The 16,343-nt window shown below is 38.8% G+C and overlaps 1 protein-coding gene across 11 annotated transcripts in view; it reads left to right on the plus strand.

Moving 5' to 3' along the window:
- LOC126427356 (zinc finger protein 708-like) overlaps nt 1-16,343 on the plus strand; it is a 140,497-nt gene that overhangs the window by 88,709 nt on the left and 35,445 nt on the right. For 9 of the 11 annotated variants that reach the window (XM_050089694.1, XM_050089691.1, XM_050089693.1 and 6 more), the window contains one exon: nt 8,115-9,310. In XM_050089694.1, the coding sequence (XP_049945651.1) occupies nt 8,115-9,310 (1,196 nt within the window). Of the gene's footprint in view, nt 1-8,114; nt 9,997-16,343 lie in introns of those variants that run through there. The other 2 variants (XR_007576650.1, XM_050089695.1) reach the window with 2 other exon arrangements.

Consider the following 16,343-nt stretch of genomic DNA (forward strand, 5'->3'; position numbering starts at 1 on the left):
CGTATTGTGATTTCCAAGCCCAACAATTGCTTACAGCATTACTCCTCCAGAGTTATCCTATTTGTGTTGAGGACCATCGTTCACTGAAATCTTCACATGGTGTTCTTTACATTCTGATGCTAGATGGCCTCACTGAGGGAGAAATCCACACTTACCTCTCTAATCATGGCATCACTGTGACCCATTGAGTAATGAAGAAGATGGATGCGAACTTAATGCCCACATGCACTCTTTCTACCGTCTGCTCAAGTAGTGATTGCCTCACAGATTAAGGCAGGCTATGAAGTCATCACGGTCCAACCATGCACTCCAAACCAGATGAGCTCTTACAAGTTTCAACATTATAATAAAACATGTATCCTGTCAAAACATAGCCAAATGCGTTACTCTCAGCAAAGATGTTCATGAGGGCAGCTGTTTGCCTCCTCTCTGCTGTATCAACCGTAATCCCATGAATGTCCAATGGGTCTTAATGATTGAACCATCCATGAGATCTGAGTGAAGGACATCAAACCCCACACTTTAACTTGCAGTTGTTAGCTAGTCAAAATCCATGCATTTTACCATCTGGCATTTACAGTACCAATTTTGCTATGCCATGCATAACGGAGAATATGCCCACCCAGACTTGCAACCTCAAGTTCAGTATTGCAGTAGTGAAATCACCCAGGTCACAGTAGCACCGCCGTCTCCTACAGCTGTGCAACAGGCCTTCAGATCTTTGCCCCTGGTAGCGAAATCACCTGCTACACAACTGTCAGGCTGAAAGGATAAAAGCTGTACTCCTGCAAAGACTTTCTACAGTTAAAACCATAGTCTTCATCTGCCAACTAGAAAGTTCTAAGAAATCAAACAGAAACGAACGGTTTTCTCCTTCCCTGACTTAGAGATCTTCTTCGGTGGTGTTGCCACATATACCCTCACCCGGCTGACCTCCATTTTGCTGGTGCCCACTGCTTACTGGTTTTCTGCCATGGAATTCACAGGCTCACCCAGGGGGGAAGCTAATATGTTTGTAGACCTCATGGAGCAGTATTCTGCAGCATCTGCCCCCTGTAGTAGTGGATTTTTGAAGGCTGGCACTCAGCAGCCACCTAGGTGACTAACCATCCTGTGTTTGCTCCTCCCCAATCCCCATTCCCCATTATGACTCTTCTCCAGTGGAACATTTGTGGCATTAGATCTAACAAGGAGGAGTCACAGTTGCTCTTGGAAATGCAGTGTCCACTTGTTTTCTGCTTCCAAGAAAAAAAAATTGTCCTCACAACCCCTTTGATCTCTCATGTTTCCTTCTGGTCCTCTGTGATCTTCCCCCAAGGACAGCATTCCACCTCATGGGGAGCCATGCTGGTCATCCATCTCATTGAACACTCGACTGCTAGCTGTTGCCGTCTACATTTTCCTCCCTCATTTCACCTTTCCTCTTCATAACTTGTACACCCCTCTTTCATTTGCTGTTACTAAGTTGGACGTACTCCAGCTCATTGATCAGCTCCCTCACGCCTTTTTGCTGCTGGGCGACTTTAATGCACACCATCTGCTTTGGTGCTCTGGGAGAACCTGTCCAAGAGGTTCCCTCTTAGCTGACTTCCTGAATCTCTTAGCACTGGAGCACCCACGTTCCTTTCAGATTCCATGCACATTTATTACCATTTGGACCTCTCATTCTGCACTGTCCAGCTCGCTCATCATGTTGAATGACCCATTCCCTCTGATACATACTCAAGTGATCACTTTCTGTGTGCTATCCATTCGCCGACTACTAACTCACCTGAGTGCAAATCCAATTAGCAGCTTTCCAAGGCCAACTGCAGGCTTTACCCCTCCCTCACTACATTTACACAGCTGTGATGACCACTTAAAGTATCTTCCAAACGTTATCCCTACCGCCGAAGTATGTTCCATACCATGCACTTCATGTTTACTGTAGCATGTTCTGTTCCCTGGTGGACTGAGGCATGCAGCAGTGTGGTTTGCTTGCGGAGATGTGCTCTCCACATTTTGAACCATCATTGTGATACATCTGCTGGAGGGCTGGTATCCTCTGTAGTCCATACATCTGGGGCTTCAGCGGCCATCTGCCACATTTACTAGAGGAAATTTTGAAAGACAAAGTTGTCTCAAGGTTTATATGGTTTGGATTTGTCACACACACACACTTATGCAGGAAAACATGATGCCTGAATGCCCGTTGTATCATTGCCTTTGCTGTCCCCATTAACCATGTGGACTCTCCCACCAGGTATCTCATCTCCCTTTTCATCAAGGATTTTACAATCAGTTTCAGTTCTACATCAACCTGTCTCCTAAATTCAGTGACATTAGGTATGCTTTCATGTGTTTCCAGCCAGTCAACGCTGTACGTCACTGCCCCCTGCTCGTGTATTGGAGGAAAGTAGTTTGCTTTAAATTTAGACCAATTAGGATTAGAGTGAAAGTCAGTACATCAAAGCTTCAAATGATGCAGAGGTTTGCATACTGCTTGTTTTTCAGCAATTTTCAGAAAAAATATCATTCAGAAATATCCTCAGAGGTATGAACTGAAGTCATGGTAGCACCAAACATTGTACAACAGCTGATTCCTTTTGGTGAAGTGACAACACAATTCTTCAGGTGGCCTTAAATCACCAAGAGCTTCATACCCCGAACAACATCTAAATTTACAGTTCCACCTTTTGTGGATTTCCACATTGTCTCATGCAAAGTATCCTACATAAACACACTGTAAAATCTTGTGTTTTAAAATTTTCTGATGAGTTTAAGCAGATCTATGTTTTTAATCCTTCTTTCCAGTACCATTGCTGTGGAAGTTTTTTTTAATGTACAACCCAAGCAATTTTCCGTATTGTAAATACAGGCCTTTACCTATAGTGACGGCCTCCATGGCCATATTACACCTTTTAGTTGCTTGTAATTACTTTTCCCTTTTTTGGGCATTCTGTACTGCTTGAAATATTTCAGCTCTCCTAGCTAATGAAACCAGTGGCTGACAGCCCAGCAAATGTAGGAATCAGAACCTGAATTACTTCACCAGATGTCTTTGGTATTGGTAGGAACCTGGGCGTTTTAACCCATCATTTCCTTCCATGTTTCTGCCTCAAGGCACCTTTTGCTACTGTCACCAATTCTGTAAATATCGCATCGGTTTTTCTTCATCTTTAGCATATAGTGAGTTGTATTCAGTATTGCTTGAATGTTAGTCCAGTACCCAATTTAAGTTCGAGCAAACATTGCCTTATCAACATCATATGCGGGAATAGGTTGTCCTATATGAATATCCGTCCCTTGACATACCTGCGCAGCCTTATCAATGAGTATTTGGTGTGCAGTATGGTGATCTTTATTTGTAGTGTAGGTGATGATGATGTGCTCTTGCACACATTTTCCAATGTGTTAAAGCCCTTATCGCCATAATCTAGGTGCTATTTCAATTTTGTTCCAGCTCCACAGACATTGTATCCAGAAATACAAAGTTCGCATGGCAGACTCTTGAGAATACCACCTCCAAATTTGTTGACACATTTCCTATCACTCGTGCCACACTACTGCATGGTTTGAGCTTTGATTTTCGTATTGCATAGCAATTTGCGACTGTTCACCCAGCTGTTGAGCTTCGATGAGAAACTAAACCATTTCATCAAAGCCCTGTTCCCTCGACATCTTACGATCTGCTCTATGAGGAACATAACGGGTTTAAAGCTTTCCCATAGTTCATAAGGTTTGTTCTTAATTCTGTGGTGAATAATGCGATTATACTTGTCAATGATCTGTGGCTGTATGTTCAGCCATTTGCACATACGTAGAAGATTACATTGCTTCCACATTCGGTTTTCGATTGTCCAGTTTAACCATTTGGCAGTGCTAGTTTCCAAATGGGAGAATGTTGAGTAGTGATTTATCCAACATCATTCCAATTCTACCTTGATATGCCTATTGTAAAATTTACTTCCATCACATGCTTCAAGGTTGTTGGGAGTCGAGTTAGTCCTGTCTGCAACAATTGTTTAGAAACCTCTCAAACCTCCTTCCCTATCTTTACTTTCAAAGGTGAGGCCCAAGCAAAATTGGAACGTGTGTCTGTGACCATGAGAATGTACTTGAAACCATTATTTCATTTTAAGTAGTCTTGCGTATCTGAGACCAGCCTGCCACGCATAATCCATTCCTTGTATTATCAGAAATATTCTGCATACAGGTCTGTAAAGCTCATGAACAACTCCCTCCACAATTACTCGACGATGCATATTTTTCAAAGCTCAGGTAAGATTGATAATATTTTGCTCATGTGACCAGCATTCTCTTCACCAGCTGAAGTTGTAAACAGTCGTAATCGAGCTATGATTTCATTTAGTTACCATAATTTGTATACTCTAGAGGTAGATTGTTCAGTCTTTCAGGCTAAACTTCGGTTATTTTACCTGCACTATGTGGAGCTGCTACTGCTGGTACAGTTAAAATCCTGTATTTGTCACTATATGAAACTTCCATTCATCCTTTTGGGGTTTTACATGTGTTGGTAATTCGTAATAGTGGACTACATGTTTTTATAGTTTCAGGGTATATTTTTGACATTTGACATTTTCAGAATTATTAACTGTAAGAGCCTAGGCAATCTTTCAAATTCCTTGTTCCCAATTCTTATGGCCTTCTTGGTTAAGCATATTGAGTGCTTACCTACCAAATATGGTTTCGTCCTGATGACCCCATATGTTGTCTTAACTCATCATTGCTACTTCTCCTCCTCCTCCTCCTCCTCCTCCTCCTCCTGTTTCTGCTTATATCTACAGTGCATGACAGTTCTTCCAGCCTGTCAGTTCCTGGCTTAAATGTTACTGAGAGATGCTGGTCTTGTTGCAGTTGACCCAACTTTCACAAAAGTAACTTCTATCACATTGCCTTCCACACCTCTATTTTTAGCATTACACTTTTTCGGCAACATCCTGCTGTATACTAAGGCATTTTTGAGACAATTTACAATCTAAATGTGCTTTGAGACTATGGGTGGTGATGGGAGTAAAGTGCCTTAGCCATCACATTCTTGTTCCACACATACGTTAGTTTTGCATCGACTTCTTTAATTTCTTGCCCGCCGGAGGTTCGAGTCCTCCCTCGGGCATGGGTGTGTGTGTTGTCTTTAGCGTAAGTTAGTTTAAGTAGTTTGTAAGTCTAGGGACCGATGACCCTAGCAGTTTGGTCCCATAGGAATTCACACACACACATCTTTAATTTCTTGTTGACACACAGTTCACATTCCTGTATTAGAGCATTCAACACCTCAACATTCATAGCACCTCCCTTGACAAGACCTTCAGTTCCCTTAATTTAGTGTTGACTGCCTCCATTTTTTTTTTTTTTTGTCAAATGCATGTGCTTTGCATCCTCTGAATGAATGTACAACACATGTTCAAATTTGTACATAGTGTACAATATACTGACACATGTGCATTTTGGTGCATTGCCTTTTTGAAGGTATTTGTTCAAGTTCCGTTTCTATTGACTCTCATTCAATTTACTAGTTTTATCTGTAACCAGCAAGCTATACTGAGAGTTACTCCAGCAATCCTCACATGTAACAAATTTATTGAGTGGCATGTCATTTCCTACATGTACTTTGAAAATATGCTTTAAATTTAGATAGTCCTGTTCGAAAGTTATAAGATTGATGTATCCCATACAAATAGCTTTGGGAGGCTTAAGTATTTCTCACTGAAATAAAATACGTTGACTTGCATGTGGCGAGCAAATCAGAAATACCTGCAGATATCCTGATTTTCCACTGAGATGTTGCCAAATATGAATATGGTGTTAGTTTTACATTTTCAGGTGGTAGAATGTCGCTGCTTTTGCTGGCTGTTCAGTATGTTACTCCCTTAACGCCATGCAAAATTTCCTGCAGTAGCTGATATTTTGACTGAAACTGAATTTTTGAAAAATATATACATGCTCTAAGTCGTCTCCCACAGGATGTGTCAACAGTGTAAAAACTAGATTATTTTCCGCAGCATGAAGCCCCAATAACCAAAGCATTTCTAATATCAGGAAGTAATGATCCATTTGCCTTGTTCTTCTGGTTTCTATCTTCATCATAGCAGGACCGGTCATTTAAAGACCCTTGTGGTGAGACTGTTTCTTCCACTTGGTTATGGTGGTAACTGTTTATTTACATTGAAATAGAGAGGTTTTATAAACTCTTACTTACAGATGGGTACATAAACAATTGTAATTCAGTGCCACATCTGGTAATGTTGAATCATACATTTCCACTGCAGTCAATGCACAGAATGCATCAGGGAGTCGAGCTATTATAGTTTCCAATGAATGGAGAGTTTGGCAAGCTATGGACAGTAGATAAGTGCACAATGTGCTGTAGAATTGGAGGATATGTGACTGCCTTCTTTGCCAACACATTAGCTCATCCTGTACTGCATTTCATTAAACTTGAAAGTCTGCTCCTGTAGATCTGTGCTCCTTCTGTGGTGAAATATTTTAACTATATCAACTGACTCCCTACAGAGATGGTATGATCACGTGGTAACAGCAGGGGAGAGCAAACTTTTCTGTGGAACAAGGCCGAAATTAACTTTGACATATTGCGTGGTCAACGTCATTTGTCCAACGAGAATATTATTTTGTCATCACTAAATCAATGGTTTTCAACTGATTCCACTTATTAGAACTCCCTATTCAATATTACACACTCTGACATGCTTACACCCACTGGTATTCAAACAGTAGGTTTGATTGAACAGCATTTTGTTGACACCAGATGCCTGCTGCTGCAATGACTTCACCTTTGCTGCAAGGAAAGCATATAGTGTTCGTTAGAAGCTTATTTGCTCATTTTCTCTGTTCATCAGCATTAATAATTAAACTGGCTCACAACAGGGACTTTGGATGCATGACTTGCATCCTTATCCTTTGATGTTTGTCACAAGTGAGCAAATTATTTATCCATTGCTGTAAGTATATTTTCACGACATCTACTACTATCATAGCTATAATTGTATTATTATTATTATTATTTCTCTTTCCTGTCTCAAACGTTATGTCTGGTTAAAAATGGAAAGTGACGTCGACCTTGATCAAGCATGCCTTCCTTTTAACTATACAGTATACATTATATTTCATTTAGGAACTTTCGGGTAATTGAACATATATCAATAATTACAGATTTCTGGATGTAGCTGTTTTCTACATTTGGTTGTAGCTGTATTGCGTTGTTGTACTGGTGGATATTGTTTGGTATGACTCCTGTACTTAATAGTATAATTGCTATGATGTCAACTTTATCCTGATGCCACATGTCTTTGACTTCCTCAGCCAGTTGGATGTATTCTTCAATTTTTTCTCCTGTTTTCTTCTGTATATTTGTTGTATTGGGTATGGATAGTTCGATTAGTTGTGTTAATTTCTTCTTTTTATTGGTGAGTATGATGTTAGGTTTGTTATGTGGTGGTCTTTTATCTGTTATAATGGTTCTGTTCCAGTATAATTTGTATTCATCATTCTGCAGTACATTTTGTGGTGCATACTTGTATGTGGGAATGTGTTGTTTTATTAGTTTATGTGTATGGTAAGTTGTTGATGTATTATTTTTGCTACATTGTCATGTCTTCTGGGGTATTCTGTATTTGCTAGTTTTGTACATCCCCTTGTGATGTGATCTACTGTTTCTATTCGTTGTTCGCAAAGTCTGCATTTATCTGTTGTGGTATCGGGATCTTTAATAATATGCTTGCTGTAATATCTGGTGTTTATTGTTTGATCCTGTATTGCAATCATGAATCCTTCAGTCTCACTGTATATATTACCTTTTCTTAGCCATGTGTTGGATGCGTCTTGATCTTGTAACACTTGCAAGTGAATTATTTTAATTCCCATCTAAAAATTTCAAATCAAATTGGCAGTGACTCAGATTAATCATTATTTTTACCTCATCAGTTCCTTCCTTGTGGTGGAATATTTTAATTTTAAATCACTAACAGTTACTATATATGTAACTTCTTATGCAATTTTATGAATTCTCGCTTATAGTACTGGATTTATGGACACCTAAATATTATTTCTTTGTTGTACGTATATCAATATTTAACATTATCCTCATTACTCTTCAGATTGACTCAGTGTGCTGGTGGGTGCTGTGACATACCATGTGAAGAAACTAGTCGCCATAGAGTGGTCCAGGATGAGTTGGTGATAGACATGAAGTCAACACATGAGTTTGGTACCAATACAAAAGATATGACTGTTGATAAGAACTGCTCAGTTGCCACACAATATAACTGTAGTACGAGGGAAAAGGAATTATATGTATATAGCTGTAATTTCTGCCAACAGAGCTTTCCTTCAAAATACAGATTCATAAAGCATGTGTTTATGCACATTGATGGCGTGCAACCACCTTCGTATGTTTGTAAGTGGTGTGGTGAAGTATTTCACAGTAATGTTAGTTTGAAAAAACATTTGAGAATGAGTGAGAATCATCATGTCTTAACTGCTGGAAACCATGAAAAATATGGCTATAGTGAAGAGCATCAAAGCAGTATCTTCTCAGATAGTGAGCCAGAAGTTTCTATCGCAGAATACAATGAGCTGAATTCATACAAGGAAATGTGGAAAGCTGCTAGTGACATAGGTAACACACACATGACAAATGATACAGAGGAAACAAATCATTATGGATCTCTATCTACAACTGTTAATGTCAGATCCCAGGGTGATCTACTTACTGCAAACAGAATCCACAAACGTGATATTTGTGGCAAATCTTTTGCTGGTGCAGGCAATCTTAAGAAACATGGATTAATTCACACTAGAAAAAAACCTCACAAATGTAAGATTTGTGGGAAATCTTTTGCTTTCCCAAGCCATCTCAAGAAACACATGGTTCTTCACACTGGAAAGAAACCTCATAAATGTGAGCTTTGTGGACAATCTTTTCCCAGGAGAAGCTCTCTCAATAGACATAAATTAATACACACTGGAAATAAATCCCACAAATGCCAGATTTGTGGGAAATATTTTGCCAGGACAGACGCTCTCAGAAGTCATTCACTAATTCACACTGGAAAAAAATCCAACAAATGCGAGATTTGTGGGAAATCTTTTGCCAGGACAAGCAATCTCAAGGCACACAAATTAATTCACACTGGGAAGAAACCTCATAAATGTGAGATTTGTGGGAAATCTATTGCTTACTCAAGTAGTCTCAAGAAACATTTGTTACTTCACACTGGAAAGAAACCTCATAAATGTGAGATTTGTGGGAAATCTTTTGCTTTCTCATGGGAACTCAAGACACATGTATTTCCTCACACTGGAAAGAAACCTCATAAATGTGAGATTTGTGGGAAATCTTTTGCTTTCTCAAACGGTCTCAAGAAACATGTATTACTTCACACTGGAAAGAAACCTCATAAATGTGAGATTTGTGACAAATCGTTTGCCCTCACACGTTATCTCAAGAAACATGTATTAATTCACACTGAAAAGAAACCTCACAAATGTGAGATTCGTGGGAGATCTTTTGCTAGAGCAGGCAATCTCAAGACACTGAATCATACATGCCAGGAAGAGACCTCACAAAAGTGATGTTTGTGGCAAATCATTCTTAGATCAGCTTATCTCAAGATACATGCATTAGGACACATTGGAAGGGGACCTCACAAATGTGATACCAGTGACAAAAGTTTCACTCAGTTGGGCACTCTCAAGATACATCAGAAAGAAACTACAAGTAAGTGTTAGTTTTTTGTAAATAGGTTTTCCTGGTTGATGCCCTCAAGGTGTGTAAAATAATGGAAGAAGCAAGGGGAGAATAAATTGTAATGCCCGTGAAATAACATACAAATATGGTATAATTGTGAAACAATGTGTACTATAGAGTGGTAACAGATAATGTGACAATATAAAAATCCATATCTGCTGCTTGAGATGTCAAGAAATTGTATTACTAAATACTCGAGAAACATGACTCAAATGTGTTTTTGTCAATAACACTGCTGTTTTTTCCTATAGCTCTTGAGAAAAGAAAATTGTGTATTGTGATAAATCCCTGTTTGTCAGGAATCATAAGTACCATGCAATATTCAGTATAAGGCCAAGGATAGGTGATGACTTGCTGCTTATTATTCCAAACATAGTCATCATGTAGTACTTGTAACTGTGCATTTTAGAAACAGTGACATCAAAAATATATTCATGGCACTTCCTTCACAAAGGCTAGTAAACTCAACACTGGAGAAACATGATTATGACAATTATTTTAGTCAGGTATGTTTTCGCAAGAGATCTGCTGTATGTGAAATGAATAGAGTTTACATTTATGTTCTGTTAGTACTAATCCTGTATTAGTAAGAGTAACAACAAATATAGCAACCTGCTTAATAGCATGTTTGTCCACCTTTGGAACACAATACTTCGACAGTTCTACACGATATGGACTTGGCATGTCATTTATGTGTTTCTGGATGTATGTTGTACCAGTTGCATTCCACACGTTCAGATCAGCTACATGGTGTGATCAAGATGTTAGGTACCATACTACTAACACAACTGTAGAGTCGTTCTGCATATGTGTCATCGGCAGTTATCCTGCCGTAAGATGCCTTCACCGTGGGAGAGCATATCAGGCATGAAGGAATCTATGCAGTAGCAATAACCCACATAGTCGGCAACTCTCATGATGCCTTCAATTACTACCAGATGTCCCAAAGGAGCCTGAGTGACTGTCCCCATAGCATAATGGGCCCACCACGTAGTGCCATTCGCCTAGATGATAGCATATCTGGATGTTGCAACTGACCTGGTGTAACAGGAAATGTCACATATCCTGACAGTTGGCAGTTGACATTAGCATTGACCTTCATTCCAGCATCAATGATCCCTTGCCCACTGCAGTTGCAATTGAACATTTTTGTGGAGCCCCATGTTCAACAATATACATTGATTTGTGGGTTCAAAAACGTCTATGGCTGCTCAAGCATTGTTTTCTGTAATTAGATATGACATATTGCCACATGTCAAGCTTCACAGAGCAGGCAAGCCTCTGACCTGCATGATTTGTAATGGATAGGTGTATTACATGTTTTCATAAGTTTATCAGTTTATCACCTTTAAGCCACTTTCCACAGATGTTCACAAAAGTAGCATAGATCTAGCCTACCAGCTTCACCACTTTTGAGGTGCTTGTTCCCAACTACAATCCCACTGTAACCAGCCCTTTGCTAAAGTCACTTATGTCGTTGGATTTATATGTCTGTGACCCATCTAATTGGTAGAACAATTCAATGTTAATTTCTGGTCTGCTTATATACTTGTAATCTGCTTATTGCATCATGTGCATACAACATGGGGCATTCATACTCCTTGCAGGCAGTATTCATGACAGTTTTGCTCACCAGTGCATCTCTACATAAATGGGTCAGATGTTAAAATGTGTAATCTAATAAATTCATTGTTCGTGGTTGCCATGTACACCAGTGCACAATAGCTATATTTTTTTGCGAATTTTTTTGTTTTACTAAGCTCTGTACGTGATAGAGATAATGTAGATAGGTGTTATGCACCAAAGCTCTTAATTATTTTTTCAGCATTCAATACCATGCAAGTTATACACAAAATGAAATAGGTAAACAAACATTAGGTCTTACAATTTGATTCCAGTTATTCGTATACACAAGAACAACACTTGGGAGAGCTCAGAACATGAGTACTAAATATTTCTTGCATTTCATTCAAAGTTTTTTTAATGTGGATAGTTTCCTTAATTTGTGTAAATAAACATGACGTCTTTGGAAATCTGTATTCATGCTTTATTTTTAGTTTCAGAACGATTGTTTTTATTTTTGATTTCCGACCTGTTTGTTATTGGTGAAAGTGGGTTAGTATGTCAACTACACGTGTAACAACTGGAGATAGTTATAAGTAAGTGATTGGCACTGTTCCGTTTTGCTACACTTCAGCTGTGACAATTTGTAGTGATGTGATTACATTTTATTCCATCTTTCTCATGATGGGACATCCACAACTGCTGTATAGATTACTCATAATAGGCAACATCCACATACCATTGTATTAAATATTATTTTCCAATGAAAGGAAAGAAAAGCCATGTTTCTGGACAATAGGCTTATATTCTGATGAATCTGAAAATACACTACTAAGTGTGGCGAGTATACATATCATTAATGTCTAAGAAAAACAGTAAAATTTGTAGTAACGTGTTTCAAAAGGTACACAATATGGACTGAATATCTATTTGTGTGAGCTAAAGATGGTTCATGTAGCATTTGTCTGGTACACAAGATGTAAGCAGAAAATGAACATCTTCAGTGGTTGTGTGGAAAACTAGGCAAAGAACTGAGTCTACATAAACACAATAGATACCCATAAATTAAGAGTGTAACAGCACCTAATAAAATCATAACCTAAGCTTATCATCACAGAATAAACTATTGTACTAGAATGGTCAAGGATAAGTCAATTTTAGGATGTGGATTCAATACAAAAGGAGGTTTAGCTCAATAATATTTAGAAGATTCATTATTTTTCCTATAATCTGCAGTTTGTAGTACAAAAGTTAAAATTGCAAAGTTATTGAAGGATACATTAAAACTGATAATATACTCATAATAAACTAATATCCTTAAGAAACTGTAACATTATCGTTGTTTTATTAAATGTTATTTCATGTACTTAATTGATATTGATTCTTAAGTAATGTCATTGGTTCGGTCCTTAGCTAAGTGGAATGTAATGCTCTCACATGTTGCAAAATGACAAAATTACACAATAGAAACAAACTAATACATATCAGCATCTCATCTCCTAATGTTTAGTTGTAAATGAGTCATGACTGAATTTTGCCAGGATCCAAAATCCACTTAAATATTAAATTACCCAACGGCTGCTGCTCGTGCACCACGTGATCTGAATGGTTCACAATATCTTTGATTACATATGATCCATACAACCATTCTGAGGACAAGTACAGTGACTGGAAGAGAGATGACACTGGGTCAACCACTCTGTATAGGTATTCCAGCTTACTCCTCTGTGATGTGTGCAGTGCCGTGGTCAATGGTAACTTGCAATTTTCCAAAGCTAGTATTCATGAGTGGTTTGTAGAAAGTGTGTGTGTGTGTGTGTGTGTGTGTGTGTGTGTGTGTGTGTGTGTGTGTGTGTGTGTGTGTGTGTGTGTGTGTGTGTGTGGGCAGGCTGTTGGTTGGGTGCCACCACGAAAGGTGTTTCAGGCAAATTAGCAGAAAAGTTCAAAGCTGTAGCATGTGTAAGTTAAATGATCAGATAACCTAATGGTGGGTGTGATACATATGTAATAAGAATGTTGAATAAAAGTCTACCATCAGAGAAACTCAATAAGTCTGAAGTGTTAATGCATGGTCACAGCATAGAACTGCTACTATAGTTGACTGTGCTATCAAATATGGTAATCTGTTCCCAATGGGCCTAAACAAAAATTTGTACATTGCCTCAACAGTGTGAGAGCAAGGGAATTCTTTAGTTTCCTCTAAAATCAATTCAGTTTCACATTTAATGACACTAGTGCAGAGTAATAAGGTAGGATGCTTGTAATATTGTTAAAGCACAGATGAATCTCTAAGTACATGACAGTGTGATGGGACACCCCTTGCAAACAATCAGAATGTCAGTTTGCCAAACATGGCAATCGTAATTAGGTACACAGGTGACAGGGAAAGAGGTGATAACACTCAAATCGGCAACTGGTGTAAGTTACAGACAAGGATATCTGTATATTTAACACATCTATAGACGATGACAGTTGTACAATAGCAGCAGTGCAATAATACGGCAAGGGTGACACTTACATGGAGTACATCATTTGCATGTGTACTGATGCATGAAATGAAGTACTAGTTATGGTTTGCTGGAAGGTTTCAGTGGGCACTAAGTTAGGGCTGAGTCTCTGTTGCAGTCTTGGCTGAATGGTAGTGTGCAGGGTATTAACATGCAACTGTTTTGTGGGTGTTACACAACAAGATCTGTAAGGCTTTGGTTACTTCCAAAGTAGCAGTCAGTTTGCACAGTTCCGTATGTATTAAGTCACGCAGGGTCGCGTTTTTAAGTTCTTTATATTGCAGTATTAGCACAGTGGCTGTATTATGAATTTGTCAGTTGGTAGCCAAAATGTTGGCTTCAGTGTGATTGAGCTGCACATGCCAGCATACTAGGATTTCGTGATACAGCATAACAAAGAATGAAGCTCGCAGGAGCTTTATCACAGCGATAAGCATTAGTCCGAGCAGGGATACCAAATTTGTTTTCAGCACAGCTGCACTTCCATTAAAACCAAACTCGCATAGCATTGTGGAGTGGTACTGTGACTGGTTGTTCACAGAATGAACAGTGTGTGTAATTCAGTGAAGGAGCATTAAATCGGAGTGAAAATACAGAGATGGTAGTACATATTGTCTGGTTGTTTCTGCTTACATACTGCAAGAGTTAGCACTCATGTAGAGGCAATTGCAACAGAGTACAAAGGTTCAATGGATTTGCAGTCAAAATGATTGATCAGCAGTATTTATAGCCTGGCACAGGTGCTAGTTATCTTGAAACTTTGCATAAGTTGGTCGTTTATTATTCTTTCGAAAAAATAGTGATGGTTTATGTTAAGTGGGGCTGAATGTTGAGAGGACTGAATACACAGCCAGTTGTTTTTGGCATGGTGTTAGAAAGAACACAAGACGTTATAGCCTGGTATATTTCAGAATTAGGTCAACATTTGGCCAAAGTGTGTGATTTACTGCAGTTGTGCTAATTCTATACTTTGTTAGGAAACCAAATGTGAGTTTCTATCCCCACTTTCCTGAAAATCTAGAGAGAATGAAACCATATTCTGGAAGTGTCCATTATGTAAACTGGCATGAATATGGAGATGTTAGATTTAGGACAAGAATATCACAATAGGAGGCAGTAGACCTACCCAGTAGTGATAACTTCCTTGGTGAGCTATGGGAAAGAATAGAGGGCTTAGCTATTAGGGAAATGGCCAAACCAGCTTCAATTGTCTGTAACGAAATTAAAGTTGAGACTATTCGTTACATTTATAATTATAATGAATTAAAATATAACGGATGGTGCAATAAGTATAGGAGGTGAACTAGGAAGGGAATCACAATCAACTGTCTAGGCTCATGATGTTTCAAGCAAACTGGCATGTTGTGCGCCACACAGGATAGCCTATGTAATGAACTGAAAACAGGTGTTCACAATAGTCAATTTTTGAAAAGGACTGTAGTCTTGTGACTGTTGAGGGAGCTAACTGGTCCATACCAGTCCTAATTAAATTAGGTGGTAAATACAGATGGCAGAACATGACAATATGAATTGGAAAACAGAAATACATTAACAGGAAAAGAGGTGACATCATGCACTACAATTACTGAAACTTACATTTAATCATAAAGAGAAGCAAAAGGAAGGGCAGGAGCTTGTTAGTAGATGAATCGGACGTTTTTCGTCATCTCGTCAGCCTATCAAGGTGTAATGAACCTACGAGTGGTAGGAATCGAAGTGAGTGTGCCCCTGGCATACACGATTTGTGTCATGAAGCCATAGAAGATTATTCTGCTGCTATAAAAGTATGTCAAAGCTAAAGGTGGTAAAGGAAGGTGAAATGAGCAGAAACGCCTATAGATACGCGAGATAAGTGAGTTTAAAGAGGGTAAGCATTTAAAGTTTTTCTCAGTGATGCAGTGCTGGCAAATAGTACATTAACTTTTTAGGTGTGTAAGGCACTGGGGTGGGTCCAACGGTATAGCTATTTAGGGTGTACTATGTGTGAATGCAAAATGTGGTACGTATCAGTGGAAATGAAAGGATCACAAAATTAACCTGTATCAGTAATGTATCCAGATACACAGATATTTTGGTTAGTGACACATGGCGAAGCACAGAGCAGTTGAACAGTTTGCATGAAGCATTCAAAATCTTTCCATAAACGGAATTGTGATCATCAGATGAGTTTGCATTTACGTCATCAAAATAGCAGAGCCTAACTGGCAGGTAAAACACTTTACTGGAGGGACAAATGCACAAAATTGTGGGTTAGTGTGTATTTAATTAGAGTATGAGCGTAATTTATAACATTGGTGGTGGCCACATTGGTAAAAGACTTCATTATTCATATTTCTTCTTGAAGCAGTGAGCAAGGCTGAAATTGGTGTGATGCTAGGTGCATCGGCTAGGAACTGCTTGGGAAATGTGGTTCTGTTCTGCTGAATGCCTCATTTTATTCGGTGGAGGAAGTAGATAATGTCTGAGATCCCTTCTCGCACAATGGCGTCCAGTAATGTAGGACAAGT

Source organism: Schistocerca serialis, chromosome 11 (assembly GCF_023864345.2).
Source record: "Schistocerca serialis cubense isolate TAMUIC-IGC-003099 chromosome 11, iqSchSeri2.2, whole genome shotgun sequence".
NCBI classification, from domain to species: Eukaryota; Metazoa; Arthropoda; class Insecta; order Orthoptera; family Acrididae; genus Schistocerca; species Schistocerca serialis.